Below are 26,333 nucleotides of genomic sequence, written 5' to 3' on the forward strand. Positions count from 1 at the left end.
CAAAGCTAGATTTAAAAATTACACAAATACCTGACTAACAAAATAAGCATTTGAACTTTCATCCATCTATGTCACTTTCTCTCCCATACAGTCTTTAGTAAGTATTTCTAAGTAGGAAGAGGATATAAAAAACAATCTTCAGGGGCACCTGGATGGCTCAGTAGGTTAAGTGTCTGCCTTTGGTTTGGGTTGTAATCCCAGAATTCTGGGATTGAGCCTGGTATCTGGCTCCCTGCCAAGTGGAGAATCTATTTTTCCCTCTGTCCCTCTGCCCCTCCCCCCTGCTCATGCTCTTTCTCCTTCCTTCAAATAAAATCTTTTTGTTTTCTCAAATAAAATCTCAAAAACAAACAAAAAACAATCTTCACTGTCTCTTCTTTTGGAATTTTCAGTGTTTTCTTCTTTTGCTTTTTTTAAGATTTTATTTATTTATTCACGAGAGACACAATGAGAGAGAGACAGAGACATAGGCAGAGGGAGGAGAAGCAGGCTCCATGAAGAGAGCCCGATGTGGGATCCAATCCCGGGACTCCAGGATCACACCGGAGCCAAAGGCAGACACTCAACCCCTGAGCCACCCAGGTCCCTCTACTAGCATTTAAATGTTCAAATTACATGGGACAGACTGTATTCTATTATGTTATATTATAGTGGTTTTTTTTTTTTTTAAGATTTTATTTATTCATGAGAGACACACAGAGAGAGGCCGAGGGAAAAGCAGGCTCGGTGCCGGGAACCTGATGCAGAACTCGATCCCGGGACTCCAGGATCACACCCTGGGCTGAAGGCAGGCGCTAAACCGCTGAGCCACCCGGGCTGCCCTATGCCTATTATAGTGTTCTTTAATTGTTTTGTATTCATTATTTTTATCTTCCCATATAAATTAGGTGTTCTGAGACTCAGTTTTCATCATGGGGGTGAGGGGCAGTTTCCCACCTACTAACAACAAACAGTTCTCAGAACACCAACTGGGTGTTGGAGAAGTCAACTCAATTCTAACACTACATACCCATGTCTGGAATAGCATCAAATTCCACGGGTTGAAGCTCAGTTTTATAAGACATTGATCCTCCCCAGTCTGTTTCTTGGGCTGCTTTTTTTTTTTTTTTTTAAGATTTTATTTATTTATTCATGAGAGACACACAGAGAGAGGCACAGACACAGGCAGACGGATAAGCAGTCTCCATACAGGGAGCCCAATGTGGGACTCGATCATGGGTCCCCAGGACCACACCCTAGGCCAAAGGCAGCACTAATTGGCTGAGCCACCCGGGCTGCCCATTACCTGTGCTTCTGATTGGCTATAAATCAGAGTTCCAATGGTCCCTCCTCTTCATGTTCAATTAATTTGCTAGGGTAGGTCACAAAACTCAGAGAAAATGTTACTACTAAAAGGATATAACTCAGGAACAACTAGATGGAAGAGATGCAAAGTCAAGTTATGGGAAAGGGGTACAGAGCTTTCAAGCCTTCTCCACATGCGCTACGGTCCCCACATCTCCACGTGTTCACCAACCCAGAAGTTCTCCAAACCCTGTCCTTTTGGATTTTTATGGAGGCTTCATTACATAGGCATTAAAATCATTGGTCATTGGTAATTGATCCAACCTCTAGGTCTTCTCTTCCCAGAGGTCAGGGATTGAGACTGAAAGTTCCCAATGCTCAAATCCTAAATTTGGCTCCTTTGGCTAGCAGCCCTCATCCTTAAGTGCTTTCCAAAAGTTAGCTCGTTAACAAGACACCCTTATCATTCTCAACACTTTGGAAATTCCTAGGGTCTGGGGTTGCTGTGAGCAAGGGATTGTGGATGAAAACCAAATGTAGATGAGAAATATGTATTTTGGTCATCTGAATGACCAAATATGTATTCTTTTTTTAAGTAATTTTATTTTTTAAAGATTTTATTTATTTGAGAGAGAGGGAGAGAGAGAGAACTAGCAGGGGGAGGGCCAGTGGGAGAGAGAAGGAGACTCTCCACTGAGCAGAGAGCCCAATGCAGGGCTACATCCCTGAGATAACCCAGATGCTTAACTGGGCCACCCAGGTGCCCCCCAAATATGTATTTCTTACAAATTACAGTATTGAGCTTTCTAGAATCATAGAGCTAGAGAGGCATTTTGGAGATTATCTTTTATTTTTTTTTATTTTTATTTTTTTTATAAATTTTTATTTATTTATGATAGTCACACAGAGAGAGGGAGAGAGAGGCAGAGACACAGGCAGAGGGAGAAGCAGGCTCCATGCACCGGGAGCCCGACGTGGGATTCGATCCCGGGTCTCCAGGATCGCGCCCTGGGCCAAAGGCAGGCGCTAAACCGCTGCGCCACCCAGGGATCCCGCATTTTGGAGATTATCTATTTCTCCTTTGTTTATAGATAAGCAAGCTGAAGATCAGGCAGGTTGTGAATTGTCTTTTCTCATAGCTGATTACTGGCAAAGCTGGAGCTGGAACCCAAGTTCACTGACATTTAGCTCACATTTCTTTCTTTCTTTCTTTTTTTTTTTTTTAAGAATTTATTTATTTATTCATAGAGACATAGAGAGAAAGATAGGCAGAGACACAGGCAGAGGGAGAAGCAGGCTCCTCACAGGGAGCCCGACACGGGACTTGATCCCCGTTCTCCAGGATCACACCTCGGGCTGCAGGCGGCGCTAGACCGCTGTGCCACCAGGGCTACCCAAGCTCACATTTCTTAAAATGCCATTCTTTATAACTTAACAGGTTCGCACTTTAGAATATAAGAAACAATGCTGCCATTTGAAAATAATTGTAGGGCAGCCTGTGGGCTTAGCGGTTTAGTGCAGCCTTCGACTCAGTGCGGGATCCTGGAGACCCACTAACCGCTGCGCCACCGGGGCTGCCCTAAATAAAATCTTAAAAATAAAAAAAGAACCATTAGTCTCAAATTTATTTATTTATTTATTTATTTATTTATTTATTTATTTATTTATTTATTTATCAAATCAAATTTATTTATTTATTTTTTTAAAGATTTATTTATTTATTCATGATAGACATAGAGAGAGAGAAAGAGGCAGAGACACAGGAGGAGGGAGAAGCAGGCTCCATGCACCGGGAGCCTGACGTGGGATTCGATCCCGGGTCTCCAGGATCGCGCCCTGGGCCAAAGGCAGGCGCCAAACCGCTGCGCCACCCAGGGATCCCTCAAATCAAATTTAATAAGAAACTCAGGGCAGCCCCAGTGGCCCAGTGGTTTAGCACCGCCTTCTGCCTGAGGTGTGATCCTGGAGACCCAGGATCGAGTCCCACGTCCGGCTCCTTGCACAGTTCCACGTCCTGCTTCTCCCTCTGCCTGTGTTTGTCTGTCTGTCTGTCTGTCTCTCTCTGTCATGGATAAATAAATAAAAATCTTAAAAAAAATAATAAGGAACTCACTGTGTGGGATGCCTGGGTGGCTCAGTCTCTGCCTTGGGCTCAGGGCGGGATCCCAGAGTCTGGGAACGAGTCTTGCATCAGACTTCCTGCATGGAGACTGCTTCTCCCTCTGCCTGTGTCTCTGCCTCTCTCTCTGTGTCTCTCATAATAAATGAATAAAATATTTAAAAAAGAAATAAACTCACTGTTAATTATGTTCTATTGTATTCTAGTGATTAATCCTGAATACCTTAACCTAGCTATATAACTATTCTAATTTGAATTCAATTCTCTATATCCGTCTGAGCAACAGGTAGGCTGTCACCAAACAAGGCCATATCGTTCCCAGTTTAAGTGCATGGCGTTTTTTAGGGGAAAAAAAAATCCCTCTCCCTTTCCTATTTTACCTTATGGTGCAGTGGTTCTGGAACTTGAGCTCATCAAGCAGACAGTAAGATGGGAAAACCTTGTCTGACTATTTTGTTACGGCATTGTAAGTTCTTTGAAAAATAAATGCTGCTAAATTTTTTTTTTAAGATTTATTTATTTTAGAGAGCACGTTCATGTGGGTTGAGGGGGGCAGGAGGAGAGGGAGAGAATCTTAAACTGACTCCACAGTGAACATGGAGCACAACAACACACAGATCTCAGTGTCCTGAACATGAGACCATGACGTGAATCCAAATCAAGAGTCTGACACTTAACCAACTGAGCTACCAGGTACCCTTTAAATGCCACTTTAGGGGTACCTGGGTGGCTCAGATGCCTTGGGCAGGTTGTGATCCCGGGGTCCTGGGATTGAGACCCCCATCAGACTCCCTTTAGGGAGCCTACATCTCCCTCTACCTATGTCTCTGCCTCTCTCTGTCTTTCATGAATAAATAAATAAAATCTTTAAATGCCACTTTATACCTCTAATTCTTTGTAACATGCTTAAGTGTGAGATAATATATGAGACAGAAGTCCGTTTTCTCTTTTCAAAGGATAACGTGAGCAGTACATTGAATATGGCATCAGCATAGCAGACATATATATATATTTAAGATTTTATTTATTTATTCATGAGAGACAGAGAGAGTGAGGCAGAGACACAGCAGAGGGAGAAGCAGGCTCCATGCAGGGAGCCCGTTGTGGGACTCGATCCGGGGACTCCAGGATCACACCCTGAGCCAAAGACAGAGGCCCAACCGCTGAGCCACCCAGGTGTCCCTAACATAGCAGCCATAAATCACAACTATTACTCTTTATAACTGTTTATATTCTATTTTCTGTAGCATCTGAGTAAAATTATTCTGTTTCCAGGTTTAATTTACGTAATTGGGGGCATCAGCAATGAAGGAATAGAGCTTCGTTCTTTTGAAGTGTATGATCCACTTTCTAAGCGTTGGTCTCCACTTCCTCCAATGGGAACCAGGAGAGCATACCTTGGTGTAGCTGCACTCAATGACTGTATATATTCTGTTGGAGGGTGGAATGAGACACAAGATGCTCTTCATACTGTAGAAAAATATTCCTTCGAAGAGGTAGGTTGAATGATTTCAAATGCTTAATATCCTATTATTCTTATAATGTCTATAAGATCTGTGGTGATATGCATTCTTTTATTCATGATATCGATCATTTGTAGTTTTTTTTCTCCTTTTTTCTTTTCAAAGAACCAACTTTGATGTCATTTTTTCCAATTGATTGCCCATCTTCTGTTTCATTGATTTCTGTTTCTTTTTTTTACTTCTATTTGTTTAATCTGCACTTTTTTTCTAAATTCTTTAAGTAGAAGCTTGAATGATTGATTTTAGACCTTTTTTATAATGTAAATGTTTAAAACTATAAATTATTTTCAAGCACTGCTTTAAAGTGTATCCCTCACGTTTTGATATGTTATATTTGATTGATTGATTGTTGTATTTTAATTAACATTTATCTTGAGGGATCCCTGGTTGGCTCAGTGGTTTAGTGCCTGCCTTCGGCTCAGGGCATGATCCTGGAGACCCAGGATCGAGTCCCACGTCAGGCTCCCTGCATGGAGCCTGCTTCTCCCTCTGCCTGTGTCTCTGCCTCTCTCTCTCTCTCTCTCTCTCTCTCATGAATAAATAAATAAAATCTTAAAAAAAAAAGTTAAAAAAAAAAACATTTATCTTGAAATAGCTTCTAACTTCCCTGGTAATTTCCTTTTTAACCAGTAGGTTATTAGGGATCCCTGGGTGGCGCAGCGGTTTGGCGCCTGCCTCGAATCCCATGTCGGGCTCCCGGTGCATGGAGCCTGCTTCTCCCTCTGCCTATGTCTCTGCCTCTCTCTCTCACTGTGTGCCTATCATAAAAAAATTAAAAAATTAAAAAAAGGAAAATTAACCAGTAAGTTATTAGAAATATGTTACTTAATTTCCAAATATTTGGGGATTTTTCTAGTTCATTGTGTTACTCATTTCTGATTTAATTCCATTGTGACCAGAGAGCATACTTTGTATGATTTTTGCCTTGATAAATGTGTCATGTCTCCCTGAAAGGAATTTGTATTGTTTTTTTTTTTTAAGATTGTTTTTATTTATTCATGAGAGACACACAGAAAGAGAGAGAGGCACAGACACAGGCAGAGGCAGAGGGAGAAGCAGGGTCTATTACATTCAGGGAGCCTGATGTGGGACTTGATCCCAGGACTCCAGGATCACACCCTGGGCCAAAGGCAGGCACTAAACCGCTGAGCCACCAGGGTTCCTGAAAGCTCAGTTTCAAAAGATTGCCTCTCATTTACACACCAGTTTCAAGTAGTGGGGCCTTAGGTTAACCACTGAGTTGTTTACACTTGTCTGACTTGGCTACAGATTGGGGGTTCCCATAGTCCTTTCCTTAGGTTTAATAATTTGCTCTAATGGCTTACAGCACTCAGGGAAACACTGTATGTACTATTACTGATCTATTATAAAGGATACAAATGGATAGCCAGATAAAGAGGTATGTAGGGCAAGGTCCAGAAGAAGCTTGAGTGTAGGAGTCTCTGTAGAATTTGGGGTGTGACACCCTCCAGTCTCTGTAGAATTTGGGGTGTGACATCCCTATATGGATGTGTTATTCACCAACCTGGAAGCTTTCTGAACACTGTAGTGTAGAGGTCTTTATAGAAGCTTCATCATATAGGCATAATTGATTATTAATTCAGCCCCTAGTCCCTCTCCCTTCCCCACATAATAGGGGGTTAGGGCTAAACATTCCAAGCATCTAATTCTGGCTTGGTCTTTCTTGTAATCAGGCTTCATTCTGAAGCTATTTAAGAAGTCTACCAAGAGTTGCCTCATTAGGAGAAAAGACACTTCTATCACCCAGGGAATTCCCAGAGATTTAGGAGTTCTGTGTCAGAAACTGGGGCCAGAGGCCAAATATATGTTTCTTTTTATGTCATATCGTCCTATGACTTGTTCTTTGCTTGTTCTCATGGAGTTTCACTTTATGCATTGCACATATTAGTGGTATTCAGCTAAAATCACAAGGGGACCTCTGACAGTCTTGTTTGCAAATCTTAGCTGCTTCAACCTCTTTAACCTCTGATCTCTGTGTCCTAAATCAGATTACTGTCATGCTGTGCTTGGGAATCCCCTTCCTGTACTATTGTTCAGAAAGCCCCACCAGACAGAAAGCCTGGAAGACCATGAACACGTGGAGATGTGGGGACCGTAGCGCATGTGGAGAAGGCTTGAAAGCTCTGTACCCCTTTCCCATAACTTGACTTTGCATCTCTTCCATCTAGTTGTTCCTGAGTTATATCCTTTTAGTAGTAACATTTTCTCTGAGTTTTGTGACCTACCCTAGCAAATTAATTGAACATGAAGAGGAGGGACCATTGGAACTCTGATTTATAGCCAATCAGAAGCACAGGTAATGGGCAGCCCGGGTGGCTCAGCCAATTAGTGCTGCCTTTGGCCTAGGGTGTGGTCCTGGGGACCCATGATCGAGTCCCACATTGGGCTCCCTGTATGGAGACTGCTTATCCGTCTGCCTGTGTCTGTGCCTCTCTCTGTGTGTCTCTCATGAATAAATAAATAAAATCTTAAAAAAAAAAAAAAGCAGCCCAAGAAACAGACTGGGGAGGATCAATGTCTTGTAAAACTGAGTTTCAACCCGTGGAATTTGATGCTATTCCAGATATGGGTACGTAGTGTTAGAATTGAGTTGACTTCTCCAACACCCAGTTGGTGTTCTGAGAACTGTTTGTTGTTAGTAGGTGGGAAACTGCCCCTCACCCCCATGATGAAAACTGAGTCTCAGAACACCTAATTTATATGGGAAGATAAAAATAATGAATACAAAACAATTAAAGAACACTATAATAGGTATAGGGCAGCCCGGGTGGCTCAGCAGTTTAGCGCCTGCCTTCAGCCCAGGGTGTGATCCTGGAGTCCCGGGATCGAGTTCTACATCAGGTTCCCAGCACCGAGCCTGCTTTTCCCTCAGCCTCTCTCTCTCTCTCTCTGTCTCTGTCTCTCATGAATAAATAAAATCTTAAAAAAAAACAAAACACTATAACATAATAGAATACAGTCTGTCCCATGTAATTTGAACATTTAAATGCTAGTAGAGGGACCTGGGTGGCTCAGGGGTTGAGTGTCTGCCTTTGGCTCTGGTGTGATCCTGGATCACACCCCAGGCGGCAGGTGGCACTAAACCGCTGCGCCACAGGGGCTGCCCCCCCCAAATTTTTAAAAAATATTTATTTATTTGAGGGGGCATGTGGGTGACTCAGTTGGTTGGGCAGCTGCCTTTGACTCAGGTCATGCATGATCTCAGGGTCCTGCGGTGGAGCACCAAGTCAGGTCTCTGCTCAGTGGAGAGCCTGTTTCTCCCTCTCTTTCTGCCCTTCCCCCTGCTTTGCTCTCACTTAGGCTCTCTCTCTCTCTCAAATAAATGACATATTTTTTTAAAATTTATTTTTAAGTAGTCTCTACACCCAACATGGGACTTGAACTTACAACCCCAAGATTAAGAGTCATGTGTTCTTCTGACTGAGCCAGCCAAGCTTCCCATCAGCTTCAGTTTTTACCAAGAAGCTAGCTTGGTTTTAATAGGGATTACATTGAATCAGAGATCATTATGGGAGTATTGCTATCCTAACAATATTAGGACTTTTCATCTTCAACATTGAATGTCTTTCTATTTATTTAGTCTTCTTCAATTCATTTCAACAGTATTTTATAATTTTAAGTTACTTGCACTCTACTGGTTAATTTATTCCTAAATATTTTATTCCTTATGATATTTATAAATTGTTTTCTTAATTTCATGTTCAGATTTTTCATTGCTAGTGCATAGAAATTCGATTGATTTTTGTCTATCTTAATCCTGAAACCTTACAGTACTCATACTCTGATAATTGTGTGTGTATGTGTGTGTGTGTGTATTCCTCAGGATTTTCTATATATAAAATCATATCTTCTATAAATAGAGATCATTTGGGACATCTGGGTGGCTCAGCGGTTAAGCGTCTGCCTTCAGCTCAGGTCGTGATCCTGGAGTCCTGGGATCAAGTCCCACATGGGGCTTCCTGTTTGGAGCCTGCTTCTCCTCCCTCTGCCTATGTCTCTGCCTCTCTCTCTCTCTCTTCCTGCACCCCCCACCCCCCGTGTCTCTCATGAATGAATAAATAATAAATAAATAAGATCTTTTAAAAAAAAGAGATCATTTTACTTTTTCTGTTCCAGTCTCAAAGCCTTTTATTTCGTTTTCTTTCCTTTTTTTTTTTTTTTTTAAGATTTCATTTATTCATTCATGAGAGAGACAGAGAGAGAGGCAGAGGGAGAGAAGCAGGCTCCATGCAGGGAGCTCGATGGGGGACTCGATCCCAGATCTCCAGGATGACACCCTGGGCTGAAGGCAGATGTCCAACCCCGGAGCCACCCAGGCATCCCTCATTTTCTTTCCCAATTGCTCTGGTTAAAACCTCCATTACAGTGTTGAATAGAAGGGACAAGAGTGGCATTGTCTTATTGTAAAGCATGATTTTGATTCTTATTTCTTACAAATTTCAAACTTGGGTGGTAGTTCAAATTCCTTTTACCGGGCATCCCAGGTGGCTCAGCGGTTTGGTGCTGCCTTCAGCCTTGGGCTTGATCATGGAGATCCGGGATTGATTGATTGTTCCACGTTGGGCTCCCTGCATGGGGCCTGCTTCTCCCTCTGCCTGTGTCTATGTCTCTCTCTCTCTCTGTGTGTGTCTCTCATGAATAAATAAATAAAATCTTTGAAAAAAAAAGATACAGCTTATCTTTAAAAAAAATACAAATTCCTTTTACCTTCTATGTGATCTTATTTGGGAATTTAGAAAATGAACTCTCTGAGGGCACTTTCTATTGCTAATTTTTCTATACTGCTGGAAACAAACATTTTTATTTCAAAGTATGTGCTAATCACTAATGAGTTACCTTGGTTTTTCCATACATAAATCTAAAATGGTATTGTTATTTACAGTCTACTGAAGTCTTATAGATCCAAATCTTAATGATAATGTAAAACATGTATCTGGTCAGGAGAAAGTTACTCAAGAGAAAAGGCAAACTATAGTTCTAATACACTGATAAAAATGAAAGGTAAACATTGTGGGATGAGCTCCTTTATTTTTGTCAAGAGCCATTTCTGTAGGGGAGCAAAGGTTAGATCTCCCTAATGATAAACATAACTCCAATATCCTAATCGACTTTATTTATTTGAGAGAAAGAGAGCAGGACCTGAGCCAAAGGCAGACGCCTAATGGACTGAGCCACCCAGGTTCCCCAATTTTTCTGAATATCCCTTTTATTTTTTTTTTTTTTTTTTTTTTTTTTTTTTTTTTTTTTTTTTTTAATTTTTTTATTTATGATAGTCACACACAGAGAGAGAGAGAGGCAGAGACATAGGCAGAGGGAGAAGCAGGCTCCATGCACCGGGAGCCTGACGTGGGATTCAATCCCAGGTCTCCAGGATCGCACCCTGGGCCAAAGGCAGGCGCTAAACCGCTGCGCCACCCAGGGATCCCTGAATATCCCTTTTAAAATATGAGTATTTTGGGGGGTGCTGGGTGGCTCAGTTGGTTAAGTGTCTGACTCTTGCTTTTGGCTCAGGACATGATTTTAGGGTTGTGAGGTCAAGCCATGTGTTGGGCACTGCACTGGGTATGGAGCCTGCTTAGGATTCTTTCTCTCTCCTCCCTATTCCTCCCCACCACCACCACCCCGACTCACGTACTCTCTCTCCAGATAAATACATAAAATGCAAGTATTCATTTCAACTGTGAATGATGTGCCACCTCAGTGATGTATTCTGTAATTTTAGATGATTAAATAGTCTTCAATTTTTAATAAAGATCCTTCAATTTCAAAGGATTGTCTCTAGTTTTAGTATCTCTGATTTTCATTTAAATTCAGATCAGCAAACATTCATTGACTGTCTGTAATGTGCTAGTGCTATGCTGGGTCCTGGGATGTGAAGCTCATTAAGTTCCTGTCCTCAAAAAGTTCACTTTCAGGGGTGCCTGGGTGGCTCAGTTGGTTTAGCATCTGCCTTCAGTCAGGTCATGATTCTGAGGTCCTAGGATTGAGCCCCACATTAGGGCTTTGAAATAAATAAAATATATATTTTTTAAAGTTAGCTTTTTAGCATTGATGAATAATCAGTGTTCACCCTTTATGTTTCTGTAAACTCTATTCATCATATGCTTTATTTCCAGACTCTTATTTTACCTGGCAACTTGCTCTCTTCTCTCTTGATTATTTCTCAGGACTTTTATTAGCTTTCCTGTTTTCTGGGTATAGATATTTTCTCTAGAGAAGGACATTATGAGTAATTTTGGTAGCAGCTTATTGAAATTTCTTCAGGGAATAGTGTGTACCAGGAGTTAGTAAACCTTTTGTTAGACAGTTAGGGATGTTGGGTGGCTCAGTCAGTTAAGCAACTGACTCTTGGTTTCAGCTCAGGTCATGATCTCAGGGTCATGAGATTGAGCCTCACATCAGGCTTCATGCTCAGCTCCAACTCTGCTTAAGATTCTTTCCCCCTCCCTCTCTCCCCCTCTCTGTTCCTCCTCCTATGTATGCATGCTCGCTCATAAATAAATAAATAAATAAATAAATAAATAAATAAGATAAAATCTTTAAAAAGAGAGAGAGAGACAGATAGTGGATATTTTAGGCCTGCAGGCTACATAAAATTTCTTCTTTTGGCATATTCTTGGTTTTTTATTTTTTACTTTTCAATTAATTAATTTTTATTTTTATTAAGTTTTTTAAAATTTTAGTAAGTTTTTAATTTTAATATTTTAATTACAGTATTAACATACAGTGCTGTTAGTTTCAGGTGTACAATATAGTGATTCACCAATTCTATTCATTACATGGTACTCTTCATGTTAAGTGCATTCTTGAATCCCCATCAACTATTTCACCCATCCTCCATCCCACCTCCTTTCTGGTAACCATCAGTTTGTTCTCTATAGTAAGAGTCTGTTTCTTGGTTTGTCTCTAGTTTTTTTTAATTCATTTTCTTGTTTGTTTTATTTCTTTTCCTTTTTTTTTTTTTTAAGATTTTATTTATTTATTCATGAGAGACACAGATAGAGGGAGAAAGGCAGAGATACAGGCAGAGGGAGAAGCAGGCTCCATGCAGGGAGCCCAATGTGGGACTTGATCCTGGAACCCCAGGATCATGCTCTCGGCCAAAGGCAGGCACTAAATCGCTGAGCCACCCAGGGATCCCTTGTTTGTTTTATTTTTTAAATTCCACATGTGAGTGAAATCATATGGTATTTGTCTTTCTCTGACTTATTTCACTTAGAATTATATTCTCTAACTTCATTGATGTTGTTGCAAATGGCAAGATTTCATTCTTTTTTATGAATTCTTTTTTATATTTCGGTGTGTATGTTGATTCATCAATGGACACCAGAGCTGCTTCCATAATTTGGCTATTGTAAATAATGCTGCAGTAACCATAGAGTGCATGTATCCCTTTGAATTAGTGTTTTTGTATTTCTGAGATAGATGCCCAGTGGTGCCATTCCTGGATTGTAGGGTAGTTCTATTTTTTAACTTTTTGAGGAAACTTCATATTGTTTTTCTCAATAGCTGTAGCAGTTTGTATTCCCAACAACAGTGTATAAGGGGTCCCTTTTTTCCACATCCTCACCAACTCTTGTTTCTTGTGTTTTACTTTTATTTTTTAAAGTAATGTCTGCCCCCATGTGGGGCTTGAACTCATAACCCCAGGATCAAGCATTGCATGCCTGACCAACTGAGCTAGCCAGGTGCCCCATCTTGTGTTTTTAATTTTAGCCATTCTGACAGGTGTGAGGTGATAGCTCATTGTAGTTTTGATTTGCATTTCCCTGTTGATGACTGATGTTCAACATTTTTTCGAGCGTCTGTTGGCCATCTATATGTTTTCTTTGAAGAAATGTCTGTTCATGTTTTCTACCCTTTTTTTTTTTTTAAGATTTTATTTATTCATGAGAGACAGAGAGAGAGAGAGAGAGAGAGAGAGAGGTAGAGACACAGGCAGAGGGAGAAGCAGGCTCCCTGCAGGGAACCCGATGTGGGCTGCAGGGAGCTCAATCCTGGGTCTCCAGGATCACGACCTGGGCTGAAGGCAGGTGCTAAACCTCTAAGCCACCCAAACTTCCCTCTGCCCATTTTTTAATTGGATGATGATGATGATGATGATGATGATTTTGGTATTGAGTTGTAACAGTCAGTACTTTTTATATTTTGGATAGCAACCCTTTTATCAGATATGTCATTTGCAAATATCTTCTCCCATTCAGTAGGTTGTCTTAGTTTCATTGTTTGCTATGCAGAAAAAAGCTTTTTGTTTTTATATAATCCCAATAGTTTATTTTTGCTTTTTTTTTTTTTAAGATTTTATTCATTTATTCATGAGAGAGAGAGGCAGAGACACATGCAGAGGGAGAAGCGGGCTCCATGCAGGAAGCCCTATGTGGGACTCCATCCTGGGACCCCAGAATCACACCCTGAGCTGAAGGCTGGCACTCAACCACTGAATTACCCAGGCATCCTGCTTTTATTTTGTCTTGACTCAGGAGACCTATCTAGAAAAGTGTTGCTATGGCTGTCAGAGAAATGGCTGCCTGTGCTCTCTTCTAGGATTTTATGGTTTCAGGCCTCACATTTACATCTGTGATCCATTTTTAGCTTATTTTTGTATATGGTATAAGAAAGTGGTCCAGTTTCATTCTTTGCATGTAGCTATCCAGTTTCCTCAACACTGTTGAAATAGTCTTCTTTTATAAAATAACCTTTTAACCCAGAAGATCATTCTTAAAAGTAGGCTATAGTTTCCAACCCATGATCTATACTACCTTTCTGAAAATGTTTTAAAAATTATTAACTCCACTAGGTGGTCTTTGCAAAAAAGGATTCCATGGTCAATAACTCAGCAAGTGTGATAGCAACATTCTCTTGGAGATTTATAAGGGTCATTAGCATATTTAAAAAAATTTTTTTAAAGATTTTATTTATTTATTCATGAGAGACATAGAGAGGCAGAGACACAGGCAGAGAGGAGAAGCAGGCTTCACGCAGGGAGCCTGCTGACGTGGGACTCAATCCTGGGTCTCCAGGACCAGGCCCTGGGGCCAAAGGCGGCGCTAAACTGCTGAGCCACCCCGGCTGCCCCTAAAAAAATTTTTTTAAAGTTTTTATTTATTTATTAATGAGAGACATGGGGGTTGGGGTGGGCAAAGGCACAGACAGAGGGAGAAGCAGGCTCCCCGAAAGGAGCCCGATGCAGGACCCTATCCTGGATCCAGGGATCCCACCCTGAGCCTGAGCTGAAGAAGGCAGACACTCAATCACTGAGCCACCCACGCATCCCGAGTCATTAGCATATTAAAGCTTTTTTTTTTTTTTTTTTATATTAAAGCTTTTTAAAAGCCATTCTGTATATTAGCTTTTATCTCCTTGGAGCTTTATTGGATTTGTGTTGTGTGTGTGCATTACCTACTTGTATTCCATAGAACTAATTTCACAGAATGTCTTCCTATATAGGATTTCTAGATTGTCTCTTGATCATGATTTATAGTTAATCACAGACATGTTTTTCAGTTGTTTTCCTCTAAATTTGCTACTTTGTCTATACCTGCTCAAAAGTTCATTTTTTTTTTTTTCAAAAGTTCATTTGAAAAAAAATTTTTGTTTTAAGATTTTATTTATTTATTGATGAGAGACTCAGAGAGTGAGGCAGAGACACAGGCAGAAGGAGAAGCAGGCTCCATGCAGGAAGCCAGATACAGGACTTGATCCCAGGACTCCAGGGATCACACCCTGAGCCAAAGGCAGATGCCCAACCACCGAGCCACCCAGGCGTCCAGAAAATGTGTTGTATAAGGCACCTGGGTGGCTCAGTGGTTGAGGGTCTGCCTTTTGCTCAGGTTGTGATCACAGGGTACTGAGATTGAGTCCCACGCCAGACTCCCTGAAGGGAGCCTCCTTCTCTCTCTGCCTATGTCCCGACTTTCTCAATGTGTCTCTCATGAATAAATAAATTCTTAAAAAAAGAAAATGTTTTATATATATGTGTGTGTGTGTGTGTGTGTGTGTATATATATATATATATTTATGACTAGACCCTGAGTTTGAAATTTAAGTATATAAAAGAATTAGAATATGTGATTTCTCAGCAGTTTTCTTTACTATAATTTTATGATTCTGCTTTTTTTCTCTTAACCAGGAAAAGTGGGTTGAAGTTGCCTCAATGAAAGTGCCTAGAGCAGGCATGTGTGTTGTGGCAGTCAATGGGCTTCTGTATGTTTCTGGAGGTCGATCTTCCAGCCATGATTTCTTGGCTCCAGGTACCTTGGATTCAGTTGAAGTTTATAACCCTCATTCAGATACATGGACAGAAATCGGTAACATGATCACCAGTCGTTGTGAAGGAGGTGTTGCTGTACTATGAAATATAAAGCATAAGGGAGCACAAGAAACATTTTGAAAATAGAGGATCTGACCCTTTGCAAGTCACACATGTATTTGGTGATAGGACCCTCTGATTCTACTGAATTTTCCATGTATTTGGTAGATAAATGACTAAAGAATGATTTTTCTAAGAATTTGAGTAAGGAGAAATATGGAACATATCCTAAATATTAAAGAACTCACACAAATTTGCCAAGCTTACCAATAGAAATGCTGTTTATGCTCTAGAATTCTCCCCTTAGAGTCCTATTTGTAAAAATGATTTGCTAGAAGCTTCTTGGCAAATAGCCCCATTCATGCTTCTCCAGTGCAAACCATGCTGTAACATGACCCTTAAGTACTGTAGGAATATCAGTGAGCAGTTTAAAGATGTCTGTAGATTCATGGTTCAATCTACAGACAGTTTTCCATGGCCACAGTTGAACTTAACGGAGAAAAGCCAACGAAACAATTCCCTTTTTATTTGATGCTAGGAGTTTTCACTAGTCCCAAACTTTTTATTGGCACCAGATATACTGGGAGGAACATGTGGGAAATATCTACCTATCTGTATAGATGTTTATATAGATAAATAAATTTTTGCCTGTTAATACAGGATTAAAAAAGCTTTTGCTCACTTATTTTTTTTGTCTTAATGCTGAAAGTGCAAGTGAGAAATTACTAGGAGGTTCTTAGTGACAGTCCTTTAGTACAATTGGATGATATAATGGGTGACAGAGCCCAGTGAGATGTATGTACTTATTAAATTTCTTTCCTAATTTCTAAATGGTTATCAAAAATATCTGCTTGGCTTTGGGAAGAGGGGATTTTATTAGACTATCAAGCTTTGTGAAACTTCCTTGTACTTGGGCAATCCTAAGTATGAACTTAGTAGAAAGCCACTGCCTGGTTTGGAGACCGTGGAATTATAGGTACTTATGAAGCTATTTATAGACATTGATAAAAGTGTTAAGTTGAAAGGCCTGTGGTCCAGAACTACTTCTCAAAACTTTTCGTTTTTCCCTTGAGAAACATTCTAAAGAATGGTTATCTGTCCAGTTCTGAGAGGAACATTTTTTGTGTACCTGACCATCACTTTTAGTTATTTCTACTAGTCGTTTAGAGCCATTCATATTAAAGGTCTTGCATACATTTAGGTTTATCTAGTGATTCCAGGATTTGATTTGTATATCCCTGATTTCCCCTTTTCCTTTTCTTTTTCCCCTTTTCCCTTTTTTTTTTTTTTTTTTTTTTAAGATTTTGTTTTTAAGTAATCTCTGCACCGAGGTTGGGGCTTGAACCCACAACCCTAAGATCAAGAGTTATATGCTCCTCTGACCAAACCAGCCAGGCACCCCTGATTTCCTTTTCTTTCCTAAAGTCCTTAAGTGTATTATTATAATTATATAGGCATCAGCATCTTATTTAGATAGAAAATCTTTGATGGTAAGCATTAAAGATTCAGGTAGCACTCACATCCAAAATATTTGGATTGACCCACAAGGATACTTTCTTTCATAACTTAACCATATGCATGTATTAAGAAAAGCTTATGTAGTACAGACAGAAAGCTCTGTGTCCCTTTCTTTGGGGTATCCTAAAGTCTGAAGGGTCATAGATGCCTGGTTGAGATCTATAAGATGTCAAGGAGTGACAGATAATTTGTAGATTATTTAAACTCTAATTAATGTGCCTTTAATATTTCTAGTTACAGAGAATCTGCATTTTGGTTCAAGAGATTTACAGAATATTCCTATAATTTAATTCCCATTATTGCCTGGTACCAACCTAAAATGGCACTGTGAAGGGAGGCATTTTGTACTGCTGTGGCAGAAACATGTCAAGACAATCTGTGTTTGGGCTTAATATGTCCTAACAATCCTTGTAAATATATTATTGTAAAAATGCTTATTATTTTCTAGGTAATGATATGGTTTTAAAAATAATCTACTAATAAAGTATGTTAATTTTTGCTTTTCCTTGTGTTTATTTTATTTTTTTTTAAAGATTTTATTTATTTACTCATGAGAGACACAGAGAGAGAGGCAGAGACATATGCAGAGGGAGAAGCAGGCTCCCTGCAAGGAGCCGGATGTGGGACTCAATCCTGGATCCCGGAATCATGCCCTGGGCCAAAGGCAGATGCTCAACCGCTGAGCCACCCAGGCATCCCTTTCCTTGTGTTTATTAACTTAGTATATTACCAGTCTTCCTAGATTACCCAACTGTATTAGGATTGCTCATTTTTTATTATTTTATTTTACATTTAGGGACTTGCACATTTACTTCTTACATTTAAATTTGTTTTCTGGGCAGCCCTGGTGGCTCAGTGGTTTAGCGCTGCCTTCAGCCCAGGGTGTGGTCCTGGAGACCAGGGATCGAGTCCCATGTCAGGCTCCCTGCATGAAGCCTGCTTTTCCCTATACCGGTGTCTCTGCCTCTCTCTCTCTGTGTGTCTCATGAATAAATAATTTTTTAAAAATCTTAAGAAAAATAAATTTGTCTTCTGAGCAGCTACTAATGTGATCTTCCTCCAAAATATTTGACAATCTAATAAACTTCTAAATATCCTGTTGAATGTACTTAAAGTCAGGTGTACTTTAAAATCAGTTTTTTTAAAGAATCATACACTGTAATTCACTTGTAAAGTGCATTTACCTACCTTTGTGTTTTTTTTTTTTTTAAAGATTATTTATTTATTTATTCATAGTGACATAGCTAGAGAGAGAGAGGCAAAGACACAGGCAGAGGGAGAAGCAGGCTCCATGCAAGGAGCCTGACGTGGGACTCGATCCCGGGTCTCCAAGATCACACCCTGGGCTGCAGGCGGTGCTAAACCGCTGCGCCACCAGGGCTGCCCTTACCTACCTTTGTTTAGTGAAATCAGGCAGTTAGCTTAAAAGTGACTTGCCCCTATTCTGAAAGATGATGAATTTGAGATTAGATAAGTTTTTTTGTGTAGTCCTCATGCAATTTAGAAGCAAAGAATTAAGTTTCTTCACGAAAACACTTAGTAGATTTGAGAAAGATCTGAAGAGGATAAGCTTTCCTTCCTTCAATATCCGGCTGTCGTGTACTATTCTTTGTATTAATAAAGAAGAATTGTGTGGTGGTTTCAGCTATGGGCTTTCATTGGTAAGCTTCTCAATGATCAGAACAAGGTCTAGCTCTGTGGTGGTGTACTTGTTTGCTAGGGCTGCTGTAACAAAGTACCACAGAAATTTAAAACAATAGAATTTATTCTCAAAGTTTTGGAACCTGGAAGTCTAAAATCAAGGTGTGGGATCCCTGGGTGGTGCAGCGGTTTGGCGCCTGCCTTTGGCCCAGGGCGCGATCCTGGAGACCCGGGATCAAATCCCACGTCGGGCTCCCGGTGCATGGAGCCTGCTTCTCCCTCTGCCTGTGTCTCTGCCTCTCTCTCTCTCTCTCTCTGTGACTATCATAAACAAATAAAAAAAAAAAATTAAAATCAAGGTGTTAGTAGCCCATTCCTTCTAAGTGCTAAAAGGAAGGCATCTATTCCAGGCTTCTCTCCTAGGAATCTGGATGGCTAACTTCATGTACATGTGGCATTTTCCTGGTATGCAAGTTTTTCCTTGTTATAAGGATACCAGTAATATTACAGCCTACCCTTAAAATCTCATTTTAGCCTTATAACTTCTGTAAAGACCTGTCTCCAAATAAGGTCACATTCTGAGATATTGGGGACATGGAGAAAATACAGTTCAGCTTATGAAATTCAGACTAATATTTGTAATTTGTCTATTTATTTATTTATTTATTTTTATTTATGATAGTCACACACAGAGAGAGAGAGAGAGGCAGAGACACAGGCAGAGGGAGAAGCAGGCTCCATGCACCAGGAGCCCGACGTGGGATTTGATCCCGGGTCTCCAGGATTGTGCCCTGGGCCAAAGGCAGGTGCTAAACCGCTGTGCCACCCAGGGATCCCCAGACTAATATTTGAGTTATACAAAGATAACATACCACTTGATACTTTACTGATTTATATTCTTATGCTATTTAGAATGTTTTTCCTTTTTTATAAGATGCTCAAGAGACCAAGTTTTCAAGTTAGAATCTAAGGTGTTGCTTTTGCTTGTTTTAAAAAAGCTTCTTTGGGGCAGCCCAGGTGGCTCAGAGGCCGCCTTCAGCCCAGGGCCTGATCCTGGAGACCAGGGATCAAGTCCCACATCAGGTTCCCTGCACGGAGCCTGCTTCTCCCTCTGCCTGTGTCTCTGCCTCTCTCTGTCTCTGTATCTCTTATGAATAAATAAATAAAATATTTAAAAATAATAAAAATTTTTTAAAATTAAAAAGCTTCTTTTTGAGTTAATAAGTAAAACTAAAGAGCCCTGTTTGTTAGAACATCAAGGTGGCAAAACAAAAAGCAACAAAAAATTAAAAAGATGGCTCCATCTTGACTTTCCCTAGTTTACATATACTAATTTTTAAAAAAGATTTTTATTCATGAGAGACATAGAGAGAGAGAGAGGCGCAGAGACACAGGCAGAGGGAGAAGCAGGCTCCATGCAGGGAGCCTGATGTGAGACTCAATCCCAGGTCTCCAGAATCACACCCTGGGCTGAAGGCAGGCTCTAAACCACTGAGCCTCCCAGGGATCCCCCATATACTAGTAATTTTATTCTTCAAAATTATTTTGACTAGGGATCCCTGGGTGGCGCAGCGGTTTGGCGCCTGCCTTTGGCCCAGGGCGCGATCCTGGAGATCCGGGATCGAATCCCACGTCGGGCTCCCGGTGCGTGGAGCCTGCTTCTCCCTCTGCGTCTCTCTCTCTCTCTCTCTCTCTCTCTCTGTGACTATCATAAATAAATAAAAATTTAAAAAAAATTATTTTGACTAGCTGGTGTTCTTTGGAGATGAAGTTGTGTCCATAAAAACTGGAAAATATGTCCAGCTTTTCTTTGAACCTGGCTTCCCCTCATGACACTGCTTCCTCCTGACTTTAGAGCCACAGAATCTTTCAGCTCATGTAACTAGCTTATACCAGATGAAATGAGCTTCAAAACGCAATCCCCAGGGCCAGTTGCAATGAATACTCCACACCGGAACCACCTATTATTTTCACACTGATGGATACAAAGTTTTCCTCTTGTAGGAGAATGTGCCTGTCTTTTTTCAATGATCATAATAAGGCTCAACAAAAGGGATTTTCATTTTTATTATTTTATATTCTTTTAAAAAAGTAAAACATTAAAATATATATTCATAAAGACCAAAAACTGTTAAGTGAAAATGACTTGTTAGGGATTTTCAAGCTGTTATCAATCAAGTAAATATTTGACAATAAAGATTTCTAGAAATGAAAATAATCTGTTAAGGATAAATAACCATTGATGGAGAAAAAAAGCTAAACAGGAGGAGGAAAAAGGTGATGCTAAAACAAAACATTCCAAGGCTTATAGCCAACATGCTAACGTCATCTACAGAGTAGTTTTTTATTTATTCTATTTGACCAGGTCTCTTGGGTCCTTTCTCTGGATAAATTTCTTTAACTAGTAAAGTGATTATAAATGAAAACAAGGCCACTAAAGTGACTACTATCTTAAGGGCCTTGAACCAATTGGGATAATGTGGCAAGAGAAAAAGTTCAATGTGTAATGCTATCCCCAAACCTATTATTACTGTGACTATAGCTTCACTGAGTCTTTCAGAAATAAGGAAGGCAAACCATGAGAACACAACAGGAGCTGTACTATTAGCTAAATTGAGAAAGTCTGGTTTGGCTGCACTACCTTCTGGCAGAGCAAAACCCCATCTGATCCCTCCCAAGAAAGATAGGAAACTGGCTCCATAAGCCATCTGAGTGAAAGCTAATAAGGGGATATAGGTCTTTGTCATCACCATGACCACTGGTGGAACAACAAAGGGGATTAGTCCTGCCAGAGTTATGTATAATGCTGGCTTTGGGCTGTCAAGCAGGTAAGTGATGGTGAGTGGTGGCTTGGCTGGAACTACTTCTTGCTTCTTCTTCTTAAAGCTGCATGGGGAAGTATGATAGTACTGTGTCTTCCTCATATACACTGGAAATGATGAGAAAAACCAAGGCCTTGGAAACAAAGGGGAAAATTTCTGCTGGTGACATGTCTTGAGAGAAAGTGTTTCAATTCTGCTGACTCCTAGTCGGACTGGGAAAGGATACTTCAGCATCTACAGAAAAAACAAAACCAGTAGATAAAAAGATTTTTTAATAACCACAATGTCTTAGTTAATCCCAAACTGAAACAATTTAAAAACAAACCATCTACCCTCTATTACTACATCAAACTTTACAGAAAGGTTGGACTACAGGGTGCTGTTAATGCTAGCTAAGGCTAGCAAACAGCTATACAACATGCAAATAGAAACCTAGTGATGTGTTTAGCCTACCACTAATCTTATCCCATAAGAGGAATATCTGAAAGGAGAACAGGTAAAGACTATATCTTTATTACATGGCATTTTTTAAAAAGATTTATTTATTTATTCATGAGAGACACAGGCAGAAGGAGAAGCAGGCTCCTCTCAGGGAGCCTGATGCGGGACTTGATCCTGCATCTGGGGATCATGACATGACCTCAGCCGAAAGCAGGCGCCCAACCGCTCAGCCACCCAGGCATCCCTAGTACTTGGCATTTTAAACTGCCTCTGCTATTTATAACCTGCAAAAGAAGCAGCATTAATTACTGTGGGAATGCTATTTTATATAGAGAAAGCAGTCTACTTTCCAACTTAGCTTTAGAGACACTGCATACTTTCCATAGTTCCATTCGTTTCTACTTGTCTTTGCCTAGAATTCTAACCTATTACTTTGCTCCCCTTTTCCCTTCCCCTTCCCCTCCCTCCCTCTCTTTCTTTCTTTCTTGTCTGTCTTCTTTCTTTCTGTCGTTCTGTCTTTCTGTCTGCTGCTTAGCTTATCTTTCTGCTTTTCGTCTTGCTTGCTATGTCTTTATGTTTTTTCTTTTTTTCCCTCCCTCCCTCCCTCCCTCCCTCTCTCTTTCTCTTTTCTTTTCTTTTTTCTTTTCTTTCTCTCGACAGAGAGCATTGGGTGGGGGCAAAGGGGGAAAGAGAGAATCTCAAGCAGGCTCCATGCCCAGTGTGGAAGTAAGGAGATCAAGACCTGAGTTGAGGGATGCCTGGGTGGCTCAGCAGTTGAGCATCTGCCTTTGGCTCAGGGCGTGATCCCAGGTCCGGGGATCAAGTCCCACATTAGGGCTCCCTTCAAGGAGCCTGCTTTTCCCTCTGTCTGTGTCTCTGCTTCTCTGTGTGTCTCTCATGAATAAATAAAATCTAAAAAAAAAAAAAAAAAAAAAAAGACCGAAATCAATAAGCAGATGCTTAATTGACTCTATTTTTAAAGTGCAATCCTAAATCTATTGTTGATATTCCCTATTCTCCTTCCCTGCTTTTTGTTCTCCAGAGGACTTGCCACTTGCAATATTAAATATTTTACTTATTTTTTACTCACCCTTTCCCCTATTACATAAACATATAAAGATAAGGATTTTGTCTTTTTTTTCACTGCTATAGCCCCAGTGAATCAATGCCAGCAAATATTTGCTGGATAAACCAACCTTTGAAGATGCTTGAGGAAACTTCTGGATGAAATGAAGCATACTGGGTACTACTGAAAGTCTTGCTCAGGAAGATGCCAGGCAGTTCTGATTAATGCATTTTTACATCTAGGTGGAGGAGCTGAATCAGAAGCATGTTGCAAAATAAAACAAGATGTCACTTACTTTTCATTTTATGCATAATTTTTTTGTAAGTAGGAACTAAAGAATTTTTTCCATATAACACACTTTCCTTTGAAAATAATCATTAATGTTTTGCAGAAATCACTAATACATTAAGTAAACATCCTTTTCTTTTCATAACCATTAATTTATCTTTTGCTGTTTGGTGTAACAGGAAAAGTAATGCACAGAGACAGAAGATCTGTGTTTTACATTTATAATTCCCCAGCTGTGTTACCTTATGTAAATTGCTTCCTTGAAGCACTGTTTTCTTACCTTTAAAACTGAAGGTTATAGCTTCTCTTGTTCTCTTTTTTTACCCTATCTGTGGGGCTTAGGCTCAAAATAACGAATAATAGCAATTAATACAATTGTATTGAACCAAGTTCAATTGTATGAACCAAGTACTGTAACTATGTGTTTTAGATACCTCAACTCATTTAAGATTTTATTTTTAAGTAATACACCCAATGTAGGGCTTGAACTCACAACCCCCACACTGAGTCACTGAGCCAGCCAGGCACTCTGCATTAACTCATTTATTTATTTTTGAAGATTTTATTTATTTATGACAGACACAGAGAAAGAGAGAGAGGCAGAGACACAGGCAGACGGAGAAGCAGGCTCCATGCAGGGAGCCTGATGTGGGACTCGATCCCAGGTCTCCAGGATCACGCCCTGGGCGGAAGGTGGCACCAAACCGCTGGGCCATCAGGGCTGCCCTATTAACTCATTTAAAAATACAACCACCTCATCAACTTGGTGCTGAGAGACACTATAGCCTGTTAGGTTAGAGTGAAGATTTTGGAGTCAAACAATTTGTGTTGGCATCCTGGCTCCACCACTTATTAGGTATGTAATTTTGGAAAAGTTATTTAGCTTTGTCATGTTGCAGTTTACTCATTTTTGAAATGAAGAACTAAAATAACTACATAGGGTCGTTGTAAAATTAAATGAATATATGTAAAGAGCTGCAAACTGTCCCTGACACAAAGTAAGCGCTCAAAAAATATTAGCTATATTCCCACCGTACACAAGAGGAAATGGTTAAGAACTCTAACCTAAGCCTTCAGTAAGTGGTTGAGAATATGGATCCAGATGTGTTTTATACGAATTTCATTCTTAATCAGGAGAATGAGGTGTCTAAAAGACACAGAACCCATATTTGCTACCTAAACGCTTTATTGAACTGATTTCTAGGTCACAGCTTTTAGGGCCAGGTAGAGAAATCCTGTATTCCACCAATGCTTTCATTCTATAACATAAAGACGCAGGGAGGTAAGTTATGCTGGGCCTCTGAGGAGATCTTAGATGGCACTTACACCCACCTCCTGACCTCCAAACACATCTGCAGGGCCTACACACTCACTGTACGCTGATTGTTCACTGTACGTTCACTGTACGTTGATTTTGGTCAAAATCACCTGCATAAGGGCTTTCCAGACCACTCCCCTTAAAAATCTGAAAGCGCTCTTCTCATCGGGGACTCCCTGTGTACTGTGACCATGTGCTTTTCAACTACTGGGTGTTGAATAGAAGAGTGATAGCCTATAGCCTGGGGACGGAAACTGGTGAGATAATTAAGGGCAAAGACCCAAGGGTTAATCCGCTCAATTTAGGTGAAAACGCCCGATGCTGCCACTGCCGGAGGAAACAGTTGCGAACTGCAAGCCTCAGAGCCGACTTTAGAGAAAAAGGCGCGCGGTAAGAACGCAAGGATCTCCGGGACGCTTTGTCCGACAGTGCCCGTGGCTTTGATTTACTGTCAACTCTTGGTCCCAGCCCCACCTCCACTCCCCAATTTGCACCCTGTGCCAGCAGCTCTGCTGTATATAGAAGTATACTTGCCAGTGTCGAACCCGGAGATGGAAAACTGAGCCGCAAGAACAGCCAGAAACTCACGAAAACGTATTTCCGGCGGGTGGGATTTGACAGTGCCCGCCCACTTCCTGAGAACAAGAAAAAGAGTCCGGGTGGGGACCTAACCAGAGCTAACTGGTTCCCATTCCGGGCTTTCCATCTTGGGTCATTTTTTTACATCTGAATTCTGGGGATCCCTGGGTGGTCAGTGGTTTGGCGCCTGCCTTCGGCCCAGGGCGTGATCCTGGGGTCTCGGGATCGAGTCCCGCGTCGGGCTCCCTTCATGGAGCCTGCTTTTCCCTCTGCCTGTGTCTCTGCCTCTCTGTGTCTCTCATGAATAAATAAAACCTTAAAAAAAAAAAAAAATTCTGGAAGCCGGCTTTTGAACTCTGTAGGGTACCTCGATGGCCCTTGCCTCTCTCTTCCAGGTTTCCCAGCCAGCAGAACCTGGCCCTCAGAGTTCGGGAAGGTAGAGCACAACTACTGAAACAATGTCAACAATGATGGTGTTGTAGTTAGGTTGGAGAGATTTGGAGTCTAGGGCAGGTGTGACTTGGCCAAATTGCTTGCCATCACTGAAACCCATAACAGGGTTTCAAGGATCGATGGGGCACATCTTACTCCGAATTAGGCTCCTGAACTACTCAGAAAAACAAAAACTGTTTTTACTTCCATTCTCTTTGCTTGGACCTGGAAACTCCATTAAGTAAAATAAAGAGCACAAAGAGTAGGGTTTTCGCTTCCGTGGTAGGTGTAGTGATCACAATCTTGGGCTTAGGGTTGATCTGAAAAGTCGACTATTCCTTCCGTCACCCTCTGCTTTTACTTATTTGTCGGCTCTGTGACCTCGGACGGAGTGGTCTTCTATTTGCTAAGTCAATCAGAGAAGAGAGCACCAGGCAATCTGAGCGTCCTTCTGAAAACAGCCGAAAGGGCCCAGGCTGGCCACGGCCAGTTCCTCCCACTCCTCCGGATCCTAGGTCACCAGCTTCCTGGCTGCCTGCCTGCCGTCACTCGGCTCAGCGTTCCGTGCGGGATGGGCCCACCGTGAATTGTTCGGAGTAAGCGCTAGGCTTTCACTTTTATTTCCTTCTCCGTCTGCCAGGGCAGCGCCGCCCCTTCTCGTAGTGCGACACCCAATGAGACTTTGGGTCAGAGAAACAGCTTCTCCGCTCCGGCAGAGGAGCAGGCTCCAGACACAAACCCGCCCTGCGCCGGGCCCGGGACGCGACGCCAGCCGTCGGGCGGAACTACCACTCCCAGCGGGTAGCGCGTGCGCCCCGGGCGCGCAGGCCCCCAGAGCACCGCCGCGCACCCCGCTGGGGGCTGGAGTCTTCCACGACGCGCGCACGTGAAGGAAGGAAGGAGCGGAAGGTGGGAAGGGTCGGCACACACACGATCCTACGAAACCGGTTTGCTAGTACTTGTACGGGTAGT

The 26,333-nt window shown here is 41.2% G+C and overlaps 3 protein-coding genes across 13 annotated transcripts in view; 2 read left to right on the forward strand and 1 right to left on the reverse strand.

Moving 5' to 3' along the window:
* Nucleotides 1–22,983, forward strand: part of IPP (intracisternal A particle-promoted polypeptide) — a 47,928-nt gene extending 24,945 nt beyond the window's left edge. For 5 of the 7 annotated variants that reach the window (XM_038558203.1, XM_038558202.1, XM_038558206.1 and 2 more), the window contains 2 exons: nt 4,679–4,899; nt 15,077–17,278. In XM_038558203.1, coding sequence (XP_038414131.1) covers nt 4,679–4,899; nt 15,077–15,301 — 446 coding nt within the window. In that variant the 3' untranslated portion in view covers nt 15,302–17,278. Of the gene's footprint in view, nt 1–4,678; nt 4,900–15,076; nt 17,279–22,830 lie in introns of those variants that run through there. The other 2 variants (XM_038558204.1, XM_038558207.1) reach the window with 2 other exon arrangements.
* Nucleotides 20,459–26,139, reverse strand: TMEM69 (transmembrane protein 69). 4 transcript variants are annotated; one of them, XM_038558216.1, is made up of 3 exons: nt 25,566–26,139; nt 22,875–22,995; nt 20,459–21,471 (listed from the first exon to the last, which is right to left on the reverse strand). In XM_038558216.1, exons 2-3 carry the CDS (start codon nt 22,914–22,916, stop codon nt 20,764–20,766), a joined length of 750 nt encoding a protein of 249 aa, XP_038414144.1. In that variant the 5' UTR covers nt 22,917–22,995; nt 25,566–26,139; the 3' UTR covers nt 20,459–20,763. The 4 variants fall into 4 exon arrangements, with proteins under 4 accessions (XP_038414144.1, XP_038414143.1, XP_038414142.1 ...); XM_038558215.1 differs by having other exon boundaries at nt 25,297–26,139; XM_038558214.1 differs by lacking the exon at nt 25,566–26,139 and adding an exon at nt 24,885–25,172 and having other exon boundaries at nt 22,875–22,974.
* The window catches only part of GPBP1L1 (GC-rich promoter binding protein 1 like 1), a 61,555-nt gene continuing 61,328 nt past the window's right edge, over nt 26,107–26,333 (forward strand). Inside the window, exon 1 of one of the 2 annotated variants that reach the window (XM_038558212.1) lies at nt 26,107–26,308. The gene's annotated coding sequence lies outside the window, so the exon portion shown is untranslated. The remainder of the gene's footprint in view (nt 26,309–26,333) is intronic. The other variant, XM_038558211.1, reaches the window with a different exon arrangement.

The sequence above is a fragment of the Canis lupus genome, chromosome 15 (genome assembly GCF_011100685.1).
Source record: "Canis lupus familiaris isolate Mischka breed German Shepherd chromosome 15, alternate assembly UU_Cfam_GSD_1.0, whole genome shotgun sequence".
NCBI classification, from domain to species: Eukaryota; Metazoa; Chordata; class Mammalia; order Carnivora; family Canidae; genus Canis; species Canis lupus.